The sequence below is a fragment of the Plecotus auritus genome (genome assembly GCF_963455305.1).
Source record: "Plecotus auritus genome assembly, chromosome: 1".
Taxonomy (NCBI): domain Eukaryota; kingdom Metazoa; phylum Chordata; class Mammalia; order Chiroptera; family Vespertilionidae; genus Plecotus; species Plecotus auritus.
The window spans coordinates 168,508,868-168,529,990 of NC_137770.1; the positions used below are offsets into that span (position 1 = coordinate 168,508,868).

At 41.1% G+C, this 21,123-nt stretch overlaps 1 protein-coding gene across 1 annotated transcript; it reads right to left on the bottom strand.

Annotated features, from left to right (window-relative positions):
- Positions 1 to 153: 153 nt before the first annotated feature.
- On the bottom strand, positions 154 to 20,693 carry LRIT3 (leucine rich repeat, Ig-like and transmembrane domains 3; the record flags this gene model as incomplete). The annotated part of the gene is made up of 4 exons (XM_080668824.1): positions 154 to 1,298; positions 2,707 to 3,012; positions 17,492 to 17,964; positions 20,578 to 20,693. 4 exons carry the CDS (start codon positions 20,691 to 20,693, stop codon positions 154 to 156), a joined length of 2,040 nt encoding a protein of 679 aa, XP_080524950.1.
- Positions 20,694 to 21,123: the final 430 nt, after the last annotated feature.

Consider the following 21,123-nt stretch of genomic DNA (forward strand, 5'->3'; position numbering starts at 1 on the left):
TTAAAACACAAAATCACTCCACTTGTGATTATTATGGAAGATGTAAAAGTCATCCAAAGAGCCAAATGCACCCTCAAATTCTTCATTTTTTGGAAGATATTTTGTGCATTCTTATGTGCCTGAGCTATATAATCTTAGCAACAATAATCTGGTCTAGATCTCTTCACTTTTAAAAGTCATCTGAGATTCCACACTTGACCCAGAACAAAGCAGCAGTTTTTCAGGATCATCTCTGTGCCTTCGTGTCCAAAGTTCCCCTATACTTTGAGACCTTGGGGACAGGGTTTCAAATTGGATATAAGTCTCTTTTTCCAAATCTTCTTCCCAGAAGGAGTCTGACTTACATTGCAGTTTGCAAACTTTATACAACAGGAAAAAAATCAATGGCAAGACAACAACGCAGGCAGCACCGCTCACGGCAATAAGGAAGGGCTCTTGAGAATGACCTTCTTCAACACCCTCAGTAGAAAAGGTGATACATTGGTCTTTCTGGGGAGGCGCTCCTTTTGGACAGACACATGCTATGTACTGCCTACCAGGCTCCAGGCCATCTATGGTTACTTGGTTCTTGCTGAAGTCTGCATTCAGCAGCAGCAGGTCCTTTTCCCCATGCTTGGAATACAACACGGTCACCTCAGAGTTATGCATGGTGTTGATGGTGTTCCACATCAAGGTCACACTCTCTTTGGTCTCACTGACTGCCCTGAGATTTTCTATTGTGGTATTTGTCTCCATAGGCCTTGTTCGATCCAATAATGCCAGCTCTTCTTTTCTACTTGCACTAGCTGGGGTTCGCTTACTTCCACCCATCTCCACCTTTAAATTTCTTTCCCCATCTGGATGGAGCTGGAATGACTGGCGGCTGGCCATGGTGGTGCTTGTTGAAATTTTAGTGCTTAGAGTTGTGGTTGGAGAAATAATGGAGGAGAAGAAAGGATATAAGGAGAAGGAAGTAGCAGAAGGAGGAAATGAAGTAGAAGTAGAAAGAAAAGTGGAAGAAGAGGGAGAGAAAGAAGAGGAGGAAGAAGGCCAGGGAGATGGCAATGAACCAGGTATGGATATAGATATTCTAGATCCTGGTTGGCCTTCTCGCCCAGGGTGATCTCCATTTCTTTTTTCAGAACTGTCTGATGCGATGGTGGTCGTGACAACACCAACCACTGTCACAGTAACCAGGGCTTCTGACATCCCAGCCAAATTTTTGGCCTTACACTTGTAATCCCCAGCATCCTTGTAAGAAATGTCTGTGAAGCTTATTACCGACCATCTGACTCCTTCCCCTGGAGATTCCTGAATTACTGGAAGAAAAAAAATAAAAATAATAAAATATATATATATATATTATTATATAATTCTGTGAGGAGGAAAAAAGTAACATGCCAACTGAAAAAGAAGCAACTATTTGGATCTATATGCATCCCTTTTTCATAAGCCAAGAGGGAAATGGCATACAGCAAGTCCCTAATGGCAGTTGATGGTTCCATAAAATGCCTACATGAAGGTCTAGGTCAGGCCAGGTGCCATGAGACTATACAAAATGTAGTATTTTTAAGAGACATGGGACTGTGAATTGGGAGACTTGATTTTAGTAAACTTGTGTCCACTAAGTAGTATGTAATTTTAGACTTTTCAATTAGTGTCTTTAGGCCTCTGTTTCTATATTTTTAAAATAAGGAGATAAGACAAAGTGATCTCAAAGATCCCTTCTAATTTTAATTCACTATTGTCCTATAAAATGTTTATCACAAGGCCTTAATTTAATATTTTCACAAATATTTCTTCATTGTAATAAAATGCTATCTATCTACAGATGGCACAGCAGATCATTTTCTGGCATGGAGGAGTCATAATTTGTATTCTCAATCTTTTATTTTATATTTAGTTTATATAAACTAGTAAACCATGGGTTCCTTTATTTGTAGAATAATATATAGTTTTTGAAAAATTGGAATTTTACTTTCCTGACATATATATTTTAAATCTGACATATTTCCATTCTGTCTTGATTTCTGAAGCTTTCTGAAAACTAATACACTAAGCAGTATCCCAAGAGCCCCAAATTTAACTCACACCTCAAGGTATGGACCATTTACTATCAATTTGTAAGGATAGTAAGCCTTGACTTTTTTTTTTATCAGGTTTCATTATTTGAACCTTGATTTAATTTAACTTTCAGGAGTTTTAAGAATAGATTGCTTTAGTCATCAGAATATCACTATAGAAACTAAGGCCAAAGCATTGGCTTGGACATAGTAGGATCTGAAAGTCTATGAAAACAATATTTCTAAAAATTATACTTTTTGATTAACAATAATGTTTTCATGTAATTATTTACATAATCATTTAAAATGAGAAACTGATATGAAAATCCCTTCTGAGGAAATTGTAATCATTATACGTTTTAAAGTGAGCCATATCCAAGATGACACAGCAAGACAAAGGCCTTCCCTGCAGTCATTCATGCACTGGATCATGTTTTCTAAGAAAAGAATCAGATTCTCTAATTTCATCTATGTAGTTAGTCAGATACCAACTGAGGAAAATATTAACTAAGAAAATGAACTTTCAAATCCCTTTTACCTAACACTCTTGGCATATTTTATCAGAATTAACAAGCAAATTGCAAATATTCCCCAAACTGAGATTAAATACAGATCTTTGAAAACGGTGTTTCAACATAGCACCCAGATTTAAAAAAAAAAATACCTGTGTAATTAACAGGTGAGTGGTCAGATTTAGTCCATGTGAGTTGCGGGGTGGGGTAGCCAGTGCCATCACACCGTAGGAGGACATTACTGCCCAGAGCAGATGTGATTCGGGTGGCCGAGGTCATCACCGATGGCTTCATACACTGATCCAGCTCAGCCCGCTGAAATAAAATCCCTGTCAGGTGCTCAGGCTCACTGCAGACCATCAGTGGGTCAAGAAGTACTATGGCAGGATCAGCAACTTTGGATATCTCGATCATTTTGGAAATGTGACAGTCACAGAACCACGGGTTGTCCTGCAGACCTAAACCAGAAGGAGGAAAAGGCTGATAAAGGTTATTCTGATGGCTTTAGTTTACATCAGAGCCTCTTGGAGAAGCAGGTGTCTGCACGGTCTCCCTAAAAACAGAAGTACACTCAGTGATGAAATGGAATCATCTTTCTATCACTTTTGCCCTGGATCCAAGTCACATGAATGAACAAATCCTCTCAGTTCAGATCATTAAGGGTTACAGCTAACAGTCATTGAGCACTTACTCTGTACTTCGTTCTAAGCACTTACTAGTATTTTCTCATTTAATCCCAACAACCCTATATAGAGGAGAGTATTGTTATTCCCCCTGTAAAGATGAAGAAGCTAAGACACAGAGAAACCAAATAATTTGACCAAGGTCACATAGCTAATTAGTGTCAGAGCCAAGATTTGAATCCTAGTAACACAGAATGTTATAAACAAAGTGATAGAGATATTTCTAGGGTGCTATGAAAGTACTTATATTATTACTAGAGGCCCAATGCACGAAAATTCATGTACTCAGGCAGGGGGACCCTCAGCCCGGCCTACGCCCTCTCACAGTCTGGGACCCCTCAGGGGATGTCCACCTGCCAGCAGCCGGACATCCTTAGCACTGCAGAGGAGGCAGAAGAGGCTCCCACCACCACAGCTGCACTCGTAGCTGTCAGCCCGGCTTGTGGCTGAATGGAGCTCCCGCTGTGGGAGCGCACTGACCACCAAGGGGCAGCTCCTGCGTTGAGCATCTGCCCCTGGTGGTCAGTGCATGTCACAGCGACCGGTCATTTCCAGTAGTTCTGCCATTAGGGTCAATTTGCATATTACCCTTTTATTATATAGGATAAGTATTATAGGATGCTGAGAGGCACCTAATTCAGCCTGCACTACGTCATGATTGTGTGTGATCTGAAGACATATTGAGGTAGTACAACTTCTGTACAGCAAAAGCATTGAGTGAGATGCGGACAATGTCAGGAGATAAGACTGGAAAGATTGGTAGAGGTTAGAACGTGGCTTGGCATGAATTTCATATGTTGTAGCCATGAAGATATATTGCCCAAATTCCCCTTCAGGAGAGAATCAGCAGCCAGGAACACAGTTGGTTGATAACCTCCTGTTGCAAGTGCCTTCAGGATCTGCCTCAGCTATCAGAGTTATTAGCCGAGATGTGTTGGCCTTCCAAAAGGCTGTCAGTGCAAGCTTAAACAAAAGTGAGGAAAATGCTACTGGAAACTAGAGGGAAGGAGACCCTTGTTATGGAGTGGCAAAAAGTTTAGCAACACTGTCACCTGTGTTTAACAGGAAAAGTAGGAAACATACTCAATAAATAAATGTTCTAGCTAAGGATATTTCCACACAGAATGCTGCCTGGTATCTTCTTGCTGCTCATAATAAACTGTAAAGAGACATCAGCTAAAAGAAGATATGAAGTGTAAATATGAAATATTTTTATATATAAAAGCTAATATAGATATAAAAGAACCAAAACCTGTTGGGTCCATAATAAAACTGCTTCAGTATGGAGGTTACTCAAAAAATTAAAAATAGAACTGCCTTATGACCCAGGGATTCCACTTCTGGGTATCTGAAGAAACCTAAAATACTAATTGAAAAGAATATGTGCACCCCATTATTTATAATAGCCAAGGTAAGGAAGCAACCCAAGTGTCCATCAATAGACCATTGGATAAAAAGGCTGTGGTATCTTTATACATTGGAATATTAACCAACAATAAAAAGAATGAAATCCAATATATGTGGCAGCATGGATGGACCTAGAGGGTAACGCTAAGTGACATAAGTCAGACAGAGAAAAACAAATACCATATGATTTCACTTATATGTGGAATCTAAAGAGCAAAATAAACAAAATAAAAGCAGACTCATAGATACAGAGATCAGACTGATAGTTGCCAGATTGGAGGAGAATTAGAGGGTGGGTGAAGACTGTGAAGGCATTAAGAAGTACAAATTAGTAGTTACAGAATAGTTATGGGGATGTAAAGTACAGCATAGGGAATATAGTCAATAATATTATAATAACTAAATATGGTGCCAGGTGGGTACTTGAAATATTGGGGGAATTACTTTGTAAAGTATAGAATTGTCTAAGCCTTATGCTGTACACCTTAAACTAATACAAAATAATATTGAATGCAAACTATAATTGAAAAATAAAAAAATAATAAAACTGTTTTTTTATGCTGAGTCTCTCCAAAATTTTCAAATTAAGAAAGAGCTTCAGAGTGAAAATTAATCCAGTGTGGGTGGGACTATAAGAGCATTTGCTAAGATCTCAGAGGGATATAAGATGGTGCTTCAGAGCCTGCAGTCAGACAAAGTCTCTTTAAGGATCTTAAGGGTGATGTCCCATAGCAGCCTCCCACAAAGCCCAAAGTTGAAAGGATTTACCTCTGGAAGATTTGTGGTTGTGACTTTTTACTAATGGAGTGGATTATACAATGATTCCTACGGAGAAACGACAGAATTGCAATTTTTAAAAATTCTAACCATGGTGGAAGATTTAACTGTTCACTATAAATTCTAGATTTCTATTTATGCCTATCTATAATAATAAAAGCATAATATGCTAATTAGACTGGACATCCTTCTAGACGACCTTCCGGACGAAGCCGGAGCTGCGAGGGAAGCCAGTGCCGGCAGCCGAGGGAAGGAAGGCCTACTCTTGCATGAATTTCTAGTTTTTATTATAATAGCACTTCATGACTGCTCGTTATTTTCTGCCAGTATTGGTAAGCATTTACTGTGTGTGTGTTTTCAACTATCTTAGCAATTCCTTTTCTTTCATGGTCAATTACCTTAGACTTCTTTCTCTTACAATTAGTCCTGTGAATCTATGACCAGTTCCCTAATATTGATTTGAATTCTATTCAACCTCTCAACAAACATCAAGTTCATCCTGTCATGTAATAATTAATATGTGTAGAATACTTTATACTTTCAAAGCACCTGCTATCCAAGATTTTTTCTTTATAAGATAACAATACAAGTTGACAGTTATTGATTGCCTCCTATGTTGCAAAGACTGTATTTGCCAAGAATTGTAAAAGGTCTGAGTTTTACCCTACTCTAGAGTGACCAACTCATCCCAGTTCGCCAATTTCTTAGAAGTTGGCAGAAGACGCAAGACTCCTGTTCAGAGATGAAGAACAGTTTATTACTCATAGCTCTGAAGGGAGAGATTATCCTTATTGCACTGGGCAATAAGCATGCTTACCCTTTTCTCTGGAGGGGGACATACCTCTACCTTTCAAAGCCGCTCTCTACACAAATATTCTTGAAAAGACTGTTCAGAACAAAAGGAAGTCAGTGCCTGCCTCTGCTCAGAAGACATGCAGAGATGTGAGGGACAATGAGACATTGTCTCCCAACAGTGCTCAGCATGCCAAAGGATCTGTCTGACAACAGCATGAGGTGGATGATATTAGTATCATCCTCACTTTAAGGAGGAGAAAACCAATGCTCCGGGAGATTAAGGCGTCTGCCCAACTGGAATGCAGTCAGGATTTGAACCTCACTATCCTGATCTTAAAGCTCTCATTCTCCACCACCGTGTATATGTCTTACACAGACCTCAGGAAGCTAGTATGATTTTTCCAATTTCACACCAAAGAACATTAAAGCACAGAGATCACTTTCGTGGCTTTGTAAGTAGTCCTAATCCCACATGCTGTAGCCTCCTAATCTAATACTCCTTCTACCATAACTCGTTTCTTCATCACCTAAAAACAGCTAGAGCCACAGGTGGCCGTGAGAAGTGCTGTTATCTACAAATAACCAATGTCAAAGCAGTGATATCTGGAGTACAAATGTCTACATAGGGAAAGATCAAAGAGCTGTAACGTTAGCAGTGTCATTCGAGCTTTGAAACTGTTATAAAAATGTGTTAACAATGAGGTAAAATTCTTTTAAAAATTAATCCAACTTGCTATATCTAAAAGTTATGTAAACCAGGGAAATAGTTTCAAATCCCTCAAGAACAAAACGTGCATTTATTCCAGCTTTGGAATATCTAAGGTCAAAAGTACAACTTTAAAAACCTGAATAACAGCCATCTAAGTGCTGAACACATTCATCAAGTGTTTTTTCTTCTGAGGACAAAGGTACAAGAGCCCTCTGAAGTTAAAGTGTTACTTGTACTGCATTCCTTCAAAGCAATGTGCCAACCACAGTCACAGTAATTTGCATTAATTAATTTATTTTAGATTGCTATTCTTGGCCAGGGCCAGATGGACTTTACCTTATCTTTTTTCTAAAGGGGTAAGTAACACTTTCCATGCATCACAGTAATTGGATTAAATGGGCTAACAAAAAATAAATAAAAACAGACGGATAGATACAGAGAACAGACTGACAGCTGTCAGAGTGGAGAGGAGTTGGAGAGCTGGGTGAAAAAGGTAAAAGCATTAAGCAAAGAAAAAATAAAAAACACCTCAGCGACACAGACGATAGTATAGTGATTACCAGGGGAAAAGGGGGGGTGGGAAAGGTAGCAGAGGGTAAAGAGGAGATAAATGGGATGGAAGGAGAGTTGGCTTAGGGTGGTGAACACACAATACAATATACAGATGATGTATTATAGAATTGTACACCTGAAACCTATATAATTTTATTAACAAATATCACTCCAATAAATTCAATAAAAAGTAAAAACAAACAAATAATAAATAAATAATAAAAGTTTAAAGAATAAAAGAGGATATCTCAGGACAGGGACTGTGATTAGAAGCTTGACTCCGCCTCTTTATCAGCTGGTAAAGAGGATGGTGTTGATTACAGACCCACCTCACGTGGTTTTTCAGAAAGCTGAGATACCCCAGGAGTCCTCAGAAGGGCACCTGGCAAGGGGTAAGCCTTAGCTATGTGGGACTTGCTAGCAGAAGAGAGGCACACCCACAGGGATTGAGGAGTGTTTGCTGAATTAAATGAATACCATTTCGAAAATTCTGTGAAAGTACTGGAACTGCCACAGCCCTTCAGGTGAACTCCATTCTGATTACGGAAAAGCCCATGTTTACAGTGTAGCAATTTGGGTACCAGGGAAAAACACCCAAAAAGACATTGTATACTTCTCCTACTGCAGGCTTCTTCCTCCAAGATAAACGGTGTAAGACCTATGGAGCCTGCCTACATAAATATTTGCTTATTCTTGAGAAAGAAGCCATGGAAATTTACCTGTATTGCAAATCAAAAATCTAATCTAGTTTCATAGTTCATTTAAATGCTTACTTGCAGGACACTAGTTTATGTTTTATGGATACATTAAAGGACAATTTTATTAAGTTGGTATTTTTATTCATGTGGAAGAGAGAGGGAGTAATGGAAAAGCCTCTGCCTAAATTTTCATTAAATAAATAAAAGATATAAAGAGCTCAGTAAAGTAATGCATTTGGGAAGAAATTGAGTCTGGTATTCTTGCATATCATACCCTGAATTACAAAGGAGTGAGGAAGAGCATGGATTCCGGTTACAAACAGCTTGCACTCATATCCCAGCTCCATCACTACGTGGTGAGTGAATTTGGTCAAGTGGCTTACCTTGTGCTTCATTTCCTCATCTATAAAATAGGGATGAAATGGTATTTACAACAGGGTAAATATGAGACTAGAAGAAGATATACCTGTAAAGTATAAGAACTAGGCTTGGCCCTGAATAAGCACTCCATCAATATTAGCCATTTCTATTACTATTATAATTAGAACCTCCATCTACTGACAATCATAAACACCGGACAATAAAAATGAAATAGAAGCAGACTACGTCCCACTCTAATAGGACACAAGTAAATTCTCCAGGGCGCCTGGAAAGATATAATTGCTACAGGGAAACAATGAGTTCTAGAAAATCTAGGATCGGTTCTCATCACCTTAGCTTAAAGATGAAATTTGAAGACTCAAATACATTTTAACAAAAGCAATGCTAAATCCATTTAAATGCTGTCACAACATTTTTTTTTTATTAAAAAAAATCTCAAGAGAAACCAAGATGGCGGCATAGGTAAGCACCTAAACTGCTGCCTCGCACAACAATTTCAAAACTACAACTAAAAGACAGAACGGACACCATCCAGAATCACAGAAAAGCTGGCTGAGTGAAAATTCTACAACTAGAAGGAAAGAGAAAAGCTCACAGAGAATTGGAGGTACAGCAAAGGGTCTTTGTGCACGCAGAGAGGAAGAGCGGCTGAGAGCCTGGCTGACTTTCTCTGGCGGAAGGGGGAAGGAAGCCCCCGACCGCACTGAACCCCAGTTCTGACTGCACTGAACCCCAGTTCCGGGCGAGCCCCTGGGGACCCACGCTCTGACGGGGGGAGTCTGGACTCTCGGGCGGAGACTTGGGAGCTGGGGAAGGCAGAAGTCTGAAGGCGCGCGCGTGCCAGTGTGCACAAAGGCTGTGGAGGTTGCCACAGGCTTTCCCTGGTGGAAGGGAGTCGGAGGCTCCTGACGGCACTGGGCCCCAGTTCTGACTGCACTGAACCCCAGTTCCAGGCGAGCCCCTGGGGACCCACGCTCTTGTGGGGGGAGTCTGGACTCTCGGGCGGAGACTCGGGAGCCGGGGAAGGCAGAGGTCTGAGGGCGCGCATGTGTGCGCAAGGGCAAGGCTGACTGGAAGCCAAGACTGAGACTCCACCCCATCCAAGCTGAGCACAGAGGCTATTGCAATTTGGCAAGTCTAATCCTATAAGGCTGTCTCCAGCACCGAACTTCTCCCAGCATAGACACAGCTGATCCTTACAGCCAACTGGCCTGGAGGTCAATTCTTCCCAGTGATACCAACAACAATCAAGACTTAATTACAACAAGGCTGTACACACAGTCCACAAAGGGGTGCACCAAGAGTGTCCACCTAAGGTTAACTGGGGAGGCAGACCCACTGGGCCATATTGGAAACCTAGCACACAAATCTACCTTACCAACTCAGGGAAGCAGTGAAAATGCGGCGTCAAAGAATCAGATCACAAATGAAAGAAATGGAGGAAAACAAACGACTGGATATAGAATTCAAAACCACAGTTATAAGGCTTTTCAAGAATATCCTAGAAAAGGCCGATAAATATAACGAGACCCTCGAAGATATGAAAAAGGACCAACTAGAAATTAAACATACACTGACTGAAATAAAAAATATTATACAGAGACCCAAAAACAGACTAGAGGAACACAAGAATCAAGTCAAAGAATTGAAATACAAAGAAGCAAAAAACACTCAACCGAAAAAGCAAAAAGCAAAAAAAAAAAAATCCAAAAAGTTGAAGATAGTGTAAGAAGACTCTGGGACAACTTCAAGCGTACCAACATCAGAATTATGGGGGTGCCAGAAGAAGAGAGAGAGCAAGATACTGAAAACCTATTTGAAGAAATAATGACTGAAAACTTCCCCCACCTGGTGAAAGAAATAGACTTACAAGTCCAGGAAGCGCACAGAACCCCAAACAAAAGGAATCCAAAGAGGACCACACCAAGACACATCATAATTAAAATGCCAAGAGCAAAAGACAAAGAGAGAATATTAAAAGCAGCAAGAGAAAAACAGTTAGTTACCTACAAGGGAGCACCCATACGACTGTCAGCTGATTTCTCAACAGAAACTATGCAGACCAGATGGGAGTGGCAAGAAATCTTCAATGTGATGAATAGCAAGAACCTACAACCAAGATTACTCTACCCAGCAAAGCTATCATTCAGAATTGAAGGGCAGATAAAGAGCTTCACAGATAAGAAAAAGCTGAAGGAGTTCATCACCACCAAACCAGTATTATATGAAATGCTGAAAGGTATTCTTAAAGAAGAGGAAGAAGAAAAAAGTAAAGATAAAAATTATGAACAACAAATACATATCTATCAACAAGTGAACCTAAAAATCAAGTGAATTAAAAACCTGAGGAATAGAATAATCTGGTGAATATAACAGAATCAGGGGCATAGAAAGGGAGTGGACTGATAATTCTCAGGGGGAAAGGGGTATGGGGGGTTCATGAAGAGACTGGACAAAAATCATACACCTATGGATGAGGACAGTGCGGGGGAGGTAAGTGCAGAAGGTGGGGTGGGAACTGGGTGGAGGGGAGCTATGGGGGGAAAAAGGAGAAACAATTGTAATAATCTGAATAAAGATTTATTAAAATAAAATAAAATAAATCTCAAATTATCTTTTCTTCATACTTGACTTCAGCTAATATTTGATACGGTCAATAGGGATTCCTGGCACAAATTTAGCATCTAGTTCAGGGGTGGGCAAACTTTTTGACTCGAGGGCCACAATGGGTTCTTAAACTGGACCGGAGGGCCGGAACAAAAGCATGGATGGAGTGTTTGTGTGAACTAATATAAATTCAAAGTAAAGGAGCGGAGGGGAGAGCAAGAGAACCCTCCACTCTTTCGGCTCCACGGGCCAGATAGAACAGCCGAACGAGCCGGATCTGGCCCGCGGGCCATAGTTTGCCCACGGCTGATCTAGTTGCTTCTCACTCCAAAAGGGTTATAAGTCACCTCACTAGCCAAAGGCTCACTAGTTATTTAGAAGTACAGCCACATCTTCAGCCCTGATGGACACACTTTGTGAAGTGACAACACAACCTTACTGTTGTGAGGGAATTTACATTTTACGAATCCAAGACAGAAAGACCGGGTCAAGATAGCCGTGTAGGTAAATACAGTACTCACATCCTCCCACAACCACATCAAAATTACAACTAAACCACAGAACAACCATCATTCAGAACTGCCTTAAATCTGGATGAATGATACTAGAGAATCCTATCTAATAAAATAGCAATATGCAAATTAACCATTGCTCCACTACACCCACAAGCCACACCCACCAGCCAATCAGGAGCAAGTATGCAAATTACCCCAACCAAGATGGCAGTGGCCACGGAGTGAGCAGGAGGCTTGTGTTTCCCTGGCAATGGAGGAAGCCAAGCTTTACGCACACCCTGGACGGCCCAGCCCTCCACTCAAGGCTACAAAGTTTCAATCATAGAAGATAAATAAATCCCAACAAAAATGGCAGCAGCTACGGAGCTGGAGAGAGCAGGAGGTTTGAGTTGCCTTTGGCGATGAAGGAAGCCAAGCTTCCGCATCCCTGGCCTGCCTTGGCCTGCACTCAAGGCTACAAAGTTTCAATTATAGAAGATAAATAAATCCCAGATACAAGGGCCACTGCTTGGGTCGCCAGGGGGCGTGGCAAGCCTGCACACCACCACAGGCCCCTCGCCCAGGCTGCCCCATGCCCCAAGGGAACGCCCACCCTGATCCTGGACACCCTTCAGGGCAAACCAGCTGGCCCCCACCCATGCACCAGGCCTCTATCCTATCTAATAAAAAAGTAATATGCAAATTGACCGTCACTACAACACACAAGATGGCTGCCTCCATGTGGTCAAAGATGGCTGCCCACATGTGGACACAAGATGGCCACCACAAGATGGCCAGCAGGGGAGGGCAGTTGAAAGGGACCAGGCCTTCAAGGGAGAGCAGTTGTGGGCGATCAGGCCAGCAGGGCAGGGCAGTTGGGGGGGACCCAGGCCTGCAGGGGAGAGCAGTTGGGGGGGGACCAGGCCTGCAGGATAGGGCAGTTAAGGGTGACCAGGCCTGCAGGGGAGGGCAGTTAGGGACAAACAGGCTGGCAGGGGAGCAGTTAGGCATCAATCAGGCTGGCAGGGGAGTGGTGTAGGGGGTGATCAGGCTGGCAGGCAGAAGTGGTTAGGGGCAGTCAGGAAGGCAGGCAGGCGAGCAATTGGGAGCCAGCAGTCCTGGATTGTGAGAGGGATGTCCCAGATTGGAGAGGATGCAGGCTGGGCTGAGGGACACACACCCCCGTGCACAAATTTCGTGCACCAGGCCTCTAGTTAAAGAATAAAGCACATTGAGTCTGGTAAGAGGAGCAGAGGCATGTAACAGGCTGGTCCTACACCCAAGTATGGCTTTTTTTTTTTTTAATCGGGAGGGCTATCTTGGCTGTGGAGATGTCCCATGAGGAGCAAGGGGTCCCAGCCTCACATCAGACCCTCCAGTGCTGGGAAGAGAAGTCCCCATAACTTTGGGCTGTAAAACCCAGCGGGAATTGTGGCTGAGTGACAGAGGCTGCTGGAGAAGCAGGCATTCCTTTTAAAGGGCCAGAGCATAGATTTACTTGGACTCACTCCCTCTGAGCCCCAGCAGCTTTGGGGCAGCAGCTTGAAAGGATCCAGGGATATATAGGGAGGAACTAATTTGTCTGGCATCAGGGCAAAAACTAGGGGGCAGCTTTCTCCCAGACAAAGGTGCTAGAAGAAGTCACTGTTCCTTTGCTGAGACTTCCCCACCACAGTGCTGACAGGCTGTCACCATATCTGAGTCTCTGGCCCATTATGTTCGCCCAGATCTGGTGATTCCCTGAGACCCCACCCCACCCAATTTGTAACTCCACCCAAGCTGTTTGCAATGGCTTTTCCATTTGAATGGCCTGTCCTTGCTCAGGCTTCAGACTTTCCTAAAATCTCTCAAACAAGCAGCAGCTGCCCTCAGCATGACCCATACCTCTTGATAAGTGGCCCCAGGCCCAGCACTAGCAGCAGCCTGCCTTGGTTCATAGCTTGGCCTCTCTGAGGCACCTCCAAACCCAACACAAGTAGCAACTATCTGCAGATCGCTCTGTAGCTTGTGCCAGGTGGCCCCATGCAGGGCATAAGCAGTAGCTGATTTTGTATCTCCCAAAAGGCCCCAGAGCCAGTACACCCAGTGGTCAGCTTCAGACCATGCCCGATTACAATCCTACCACATCCATGTATGACACACTCAAGGGACAGACTTGGAGAGCACCAAAGCCCCACTGAAGCAAGTCCTGCTCCATAGGGGTGTCTCCTGCACAGCAGCTCTTCCACTATAATCATAGCTGGTCCTCACAGCTAATTGGCATGGGGGTCAATCCCTCCCAGTGACCAAATAGCAATCAAGGCTCAACTAAAACACAACAGTGCACACAGCCACAAATGGGTGCACCTAGAGGGCCCAGTTCAGGTGACTGGGAAGGCTGAGCCACTGGCCACTATAGGACGCCTACTACATAAGGCCAATCTACCAATTCCAGGAGACATACAGCTCTACTTAATATATAGAAACAAACATGGAAGTAACCAGAATGCAGAGACAAAGAAACATGTCACAAATGAAAAAAAAATGGAAGCAAGCAAAATACTGGATACAGAGTTCAAAACAATGGTTATAAGGTTACTCACGGATCTTAATGAGAGCTTCAAAGGACTTAGTTAGACTTTCAAGGATCTTGGTGAGAATTTCAAAGACAAGAAAGGACCAGTCAGAAATTAAGTATACACTAACTGAAATAAAGAATAATTTACAGGGATTCAATAGAGGATTCTGAGAACCAAATCAATGATTTGGAAATATGAGGAATCAAAAAAAAAAAAAAATCCACAAGAAGAGCAAAAAGAAAGAAGAATCCAAAAATACGAAGATAGTGTAAGGAGCGTCTGGGGCAACTTCAAGTGTATCAACATCTGCATCATGAGGGTACCAGAAGGAGTAGAGAGGGAGCAAGAAATTGAAAATATACTTGAAAAAATAATAAGAGGAAACTTCCTTTACTTGATAAACGAAATAGACATACAAGTCCAGGAAGCACAGAGAGTTCCAAACAAGAGAAACCCAAAGAGGCCCATACCAAGACACATAATAATTAAAATGCCAAAGGTTAAAGACAAAGAGAGAATCTTAAAAGAAGCAAGAGAAAAGCAGTTAGTTACCTAAGGGAGCACCCATACAACTGTCAGCTGATTTCTCAACAGAAACTTTGCAGGCCATAAGGGAGTGGCAAGAAATATTCAAAGTGATGAATAGCAAGAACCTACAACCAAGATTACTCTACCCAGCAAAGTTATCATTTAGAATTGAAGGTCTGGTAAAGAACTTTACAGACAAGAAAAAGCTAAAGGAGTTCTTCACCACCAAACCAGTATTACATGAAATGTTAAAGGGTCTTCTTTAAGAAGAAGAAAAAATATTTTAAAAATGGACAATAAAATGGCAATAAATACATATCTATCAACAATTGAATCTGAAAATAAAAATAAATGAACAAGGAATCTAATAAACAAAAAAACCTGATATATAAAATAGAACCAGAGGCATGGAAACATGGAACAGACTGATGAATCTCAGAGGAAAGGGGGAGGGGGAGCAGGAAGAGATTAACCAAAGAACTTATATACATACATGCATTACTCATGGACACAGAAAATAGGGTGGTGAAGGCCTGAGATGTGGCAGGATCCAAGTGGAGGAAGATAATGGGGGGGAGGTGGGGGGGAGGAAACAGGGTGATAATCTCAACAATAAAGATTTTTTTTTAATAAAAATTTTAAAAAACACGCAAGGCAAATATCCCTAGAACCTAAACAAAGTCAAGATCAAAATATATAAAACTAATCACAACTAAACTAAGAGACTACCTCACCCCGTCTGAGGGAGGTCTCCTGCTCCCATGGCTGCTTTGCTTCCCACGCCCAGCTCAGATCGGGACACAGGTGACAGACAGTGTGACTTGGCCCAGCTCAGATTGGGACCCAGGTAACAGAAAGAGACTTGGCTGACAGCAGCTGCCCTGTATCGAAATCCAGCCTAGCACCAGGAATGCTCAGGGCCTACTCAAGAATGCAAATAATCCTTTCCACTAATAATTACAGGGTAAACTAAGATTGTTGGTAGAGTATTAAATTTGACAGTAATAATAATCAAGTTTTCAGATTAAATTAAATAGGCTAGTTCAAATAAGTGAATATTCAAGAAAATGTAATTGTACTGGACAAAAAGCTGTTCCTAAAGTGTTAACTAAAATTCCTATTGGTAGTTCATCTCATGGTAAAATTCCTGAACATGCAATGAAACTAAAGCAGTCACATTTTTGTGCAAAAAATTAAAATTTAAAGTTATCAAGACTGCATTATAAAATTTACAAAAGCCTCCATTAATCAAAAAAAGGGGGGATAGTAGGGTAATATCATGTAAGAAAAAATATCCTATAAGTAAATTACATCTAGAAAATTTTTACTTTACAAAATTAATTTTCATTTGTAATGCTAACAGCAAGACACCCATGAAAAACACACATGGTGTCTAAATAAGACAAAGGAAAATCATTTGGGCAAAAATAAAAAGGATCCCAAATCAATTATAAAGAAAAGATTCCTTTATTAACTTTTGGTCGAGAATATGTTTGTATATTTTCAGAAAACAACTCAAAGACCATGTGGATTCCTGCAACAGAGAGGAATTGACAGGTCTGCTCCAACCACCAAGACAAGAGGAGAAATAGTCCAGAGATGGAAGACGCTGACGACGCCTTGCCAAGCTAGCAGTCAGCAGCTGTGCATTGCAGCAGGTTGCCAAGGACCAAACCAGGGAGGGTCGGACCTGCATTGCCACCATGTGCCCACCATCCAGATATCATTGCTGACATGTACACTTAAGGAACTGTTTGACATTGAAACGGGGACTCAGAACTGTTGGACATTGAAATTGGGACTCAAACATTTTTTGTTATTATACGTTTATTTCTAGTCTGCAGAGGCAAGATTTTTTAAAGGAAAGAAAAGGGGGAAAAAATAGATACAGAGGCAAAGAAGCATTGAACAGACTGTCAAACTACAGCGGGAAGGCAGAGAAGGTTTTGGGGGGGTGGGCTGTAAGAGATCAACTGAAGGACTTGTACGCATGCATATAAGCATAACCAATGGATAAAAGACACTGGGGCGGGGGGCAGGTAAAGGCATGTACTGGGGGGAAGGGGAGGCTGGGGGGAGGTCAATTGGGAAAAAAAGAGACATATGTACTACTATTTGTAATACTTCAAACAATTTAAAAAAATAAGTTAATTTTTAAAAAATAAAAATAAATAAACTAAGAGACTATGTGCATTAGGAGAGCTATTGGGGGCCAATAAAATAACTGCAGTCTTCATCATTTCTTTTTAGGTTACAAAAATTTGGCTGCTATCCTCCCTAACTAACTAAACTGCTGCCACCTCATACAGATGGCGATGCCCCTCTCCCCTCCTGAAGAAGCTGATGAAGGGTTGAAAAGAAACCAGAGCAGAAGGTTGACCGTGGCAGGATGGAGCATCAGTGTGCTCAGAAGAACCAGGGTAGGTTGGTGTATTTTGTCACTCAGCTCCAGGCTCTCTAACAGCAGCATTAGTCTCTGAGTTTATGAAGCCAACTCTCTTCCTAACTTCAACACACACACACACACACACACACACACACACACAAAACAAACAAAAAAAAAACATTATACCTACACAGGATAGATGGGCAAATTGACTTAGGTCAACTGATAAAGTGCTATTCCATGCAAAGTGCAAGTACAGAGTAAGAAACCAAATTCAATAAACATGAAAAGATTGCACAACTGAGCAATATGCTGAGCTAATTATCTGGACCTGAGAGGAGCAGAGAGGCTTGTGAACTTACCAAGAATAATTCTTCTTGGTGAAAGCTTCCAGCTTCTGGACAATGTTGTAAGTACATGGGACCAGCTCTCCAGGAATTCTGGTGGCAGTGTGGTTAGTCTGTTGCTTGATAAATCCAAGTAGGTGAGGTTCTTCAGGTACCTGGCTGCCCCATTTGGCACACTGGTTATTTGGTTGTTGTGCAAATCCAGGATCCTTAGATGGGGCATGTACAGCAGAGATGCCCAAGGGAAGGCAGCTAGAGAATTCCCATCCAAGCGCAACTCATGCAGCTGCCCCAGGTTGTAAAAGCTGCTGGCCTCAAGGCTGGAGACAGAATTGTAAGTCACCCAGAGGTACTGAAGCTCCACCAGGTAGTAGAAGGCCTCGGCGGGGATCGTGCGGATGACAGTCTTCTCTATGCGAAGCTTCACAGTGTCCACGGGGAAGTTCAGGGGGAGCTCATTCATATCTTGGTCATTACACAGCACCGTCCTAGTGTCACAACAAGAGCAGTGGGAGAAACCTGCTTTCCAAGACCCATTTGAAAAAAACAATGCTCATTTGAAACATGCATCAAATGAAAATTCCTTACTGGTTTTCACAAAATATTTGTGGAGCCTGGCTGACCTGTTCATTAATAATTTGTCATCATTATCTGCTTTTATTTAAACCATATGAATAGCCATTTCTGTAGGTAAAAATGATCAAATATAAGAAATTTAATATGGTTCACCTAATATTGATGAAGTTCTTTATAAGTCAGGCCTGTCCAACACACACCATATTCATTATCTTATTTAATTGTCGGACAGCCCTGTGAGGTAGATGCTAGGTAAGAGGTAAAGGCACCAGCTCTGGAGTTGGTCTAATCTTGGCTCAGATCTAAGCTCATGCCATCTCTTTTGTGGCAAAGCCCATCCTCACCAATTGCCCCATATAGCTTTGTTAGGATGGTTCATTGAAACGCATGTAAAGTTTTATACCTTCCTGACACGTAATAGGCATTCAGTGGGTGCCTGCTATTTTTATCTCCAATTTTCTTTTTACAGCTAAAATAACTGAGGCCTATCAACATTAGGTAACTTGCCAAGGTTACATAGCTAGGGGGTCACACAGCCACCTTCCAACCCACATTGGTCCAACTCCAAAGTGCACACTTAACCTCTTTACGAAATGGCCCATTTTTAAAGAATCCCCTTTTGAAGTTATAAATTGATCTCTTTTAAGGAAGGAAGGAGCAAGTGTTCACACTAGATGCTTAAAGCTAAGCTCTATTTTAACAATGTGACTTGTGCATTGCTTCCAGCCCAAGGAATAAACCAGAAACTGCAAGTTTATTCCATTCACCACTCACTAACTTAAGTGACCTTGAGCAGGTCACATTGTGACCTTGCTTAGTGGTACATGTAAAATAGGCATAGAAAAACAAGTATGTCCCATGTGTAGGTGTAAAGTATGAAGAATCAGATAATTTAGATTAACTTTAAAAAAGATCTATTTATCTCCCATTGTATACTCATTTCCACTGGATTGCTGAAAATGAACAATGAAACATAAATTATAATGCATTATAATGTAGTAAACAAATCAGCCATTCAGTGAAATATATCACATTAAATGGGTGAACTTTAAAAGCAGCCTACAAGGTAAAGAGGGGTAAACGCAGCATAAAGCTGCGATGTCCTGCTAGCTAGCATCTCCTGTCTGTAACTTCATGGGAAGACCATACGGAACCATCAGAATTCTATGAGGACACTTCCTATTCTTCATCTCTACTCTCTATCACAAATTTCAGTGCTACTTTAGACCAGAATGATCCAATTTCTACTCATTAAGTTAGCATTCCAGTGAAATGGAGAAAAGCCTGGATTGGAAGTTGAAAGACCCAGTGTCTTTATCAATCAGTCACTGTATCAGCTCTGTGCTGTGACCTTGCACAAGTCCTTTAGCCTCCGTATGGCTTCGTTTCTTCATTTACAAAATAACAGCAGTAGAAATATATTATTTCTAGAGCTCTTGCCAAGAATAATACACTATGGTTTTCATAAAATCCATCAATAATGGGGCCACCGGGGGAAGGAAACATTTCTGTGTTCTCAAGTACCCTGGCATGAGTCATTAGCTGCTACCTAGCTTTTGCCAAGTAGGGCTTTTTAATTTGTTAATTCTTCTCACTGTCTTAAACCACCTAGTAAATCTCTCAAAAAGATACCAAGAGTTACTTAAAGTTTATAGAATAACAAGACAAACTACCCAATAATATGTTCTAATTTTTATTAATTTGTTTAAATGTATAGAACATAACTTGAGTGGCTCAATAAATTACTTTAAGAGGCTCACTGTTCAAATAACCTCAAAAGTCACAAAACCATCAACCAAGTCACACAAAAAATCTGATTTTGTCATTTAATATCCTTAAAAAAATCATGGTCTACCATGGTTAGCTAACAAACGTTCCTTTTTGCATTTAACTTCTATCTCAAAGGACTCATGTATATTATGAGTATGTAATTATTTTCACTTCACAGGTAGATGTTAAAGCAACCCAGAGATTAAATAACTTCTGTGAGGCCCTACAGAGTCGGCAGCTGATAGAGCTGATCCGTATCTTTCAAACCTCTTTTCTTTGTAAATTCCAATATCTTAAAATGAAAAATTCTAATTATGAACGTCTGTAATTTCACTCTTATGAGAGTCCTTCCTGCTTTCTAAGGTCTATCCAGTTGGCATGAATAACCCTCAAAATGAAATGGAAAACTTGGGAAGCAAATGATCTGGGCACCTCCTGATCGGCCCTGCTTTCTGTAATCAGGCTGAGCGGGCCACACATTTCAGCTTGACCTCCTGAAATGAACATTTTCTGAACACAAGCGCAATGAACATTTTTGTATGTGTTTGAAGGTCTCCAATAAAAATGAGGGGCTTTTAAGAGCTAAACTTCTGAAGATAAAAGCATAGAGTTAGCAAATAGTATTAACACAACTAAGTTAAAGCTTATGTAAATTAAACCTTCTCTCCTCTGATTTCTGATCAACAGTTTGCTTTCAAATAAGGCTGATGGTGGAGTCCCTTTCCTCAGAATCATTAGAACACTTAGTAGCATACCTTGATCCCGTGCCATCATTTCTGCCGTGATAATCGCAGGTGCACTGTGAAGGACATAAACAACTCACTCTTTCCAAAAAGCTAAGCACAACGCCCAGACATGCTAACAGACGCATTGCCCTTTTAGGGGTTATTGGAACAAAAGGTAAAAACCAAATCCTAAGCATTCAGAGGCTGGTGTGCCTGGAACACAAACAGCCATTTAGTAAGAGCAGATTACACAGGATTAGCTGAGATCTCTAGTTACTTAACCTTCAAGTGTATTTTGCAGGGGTTCAATCTTCCTAGCCTTTGAATGTGGTTTCAGCAAAGTAACACATTATAAAGAAAGTGAAAATCAAACACATGTCAAGAAAATTTCAATAGTTGCTCGTATCTAGATTTGCAAGGAAATGCCTATTAAATTCCTTTCCTATGGATGTAATTGCTAATACATCTTGCAGCTACACGTAACGTTAAAAACAACTCGATGTCTTAGCAGATACTAGAACATATAGCAGATGATTTACATTATAACATTATAAATTTTATTTTGTGCATTTGCTT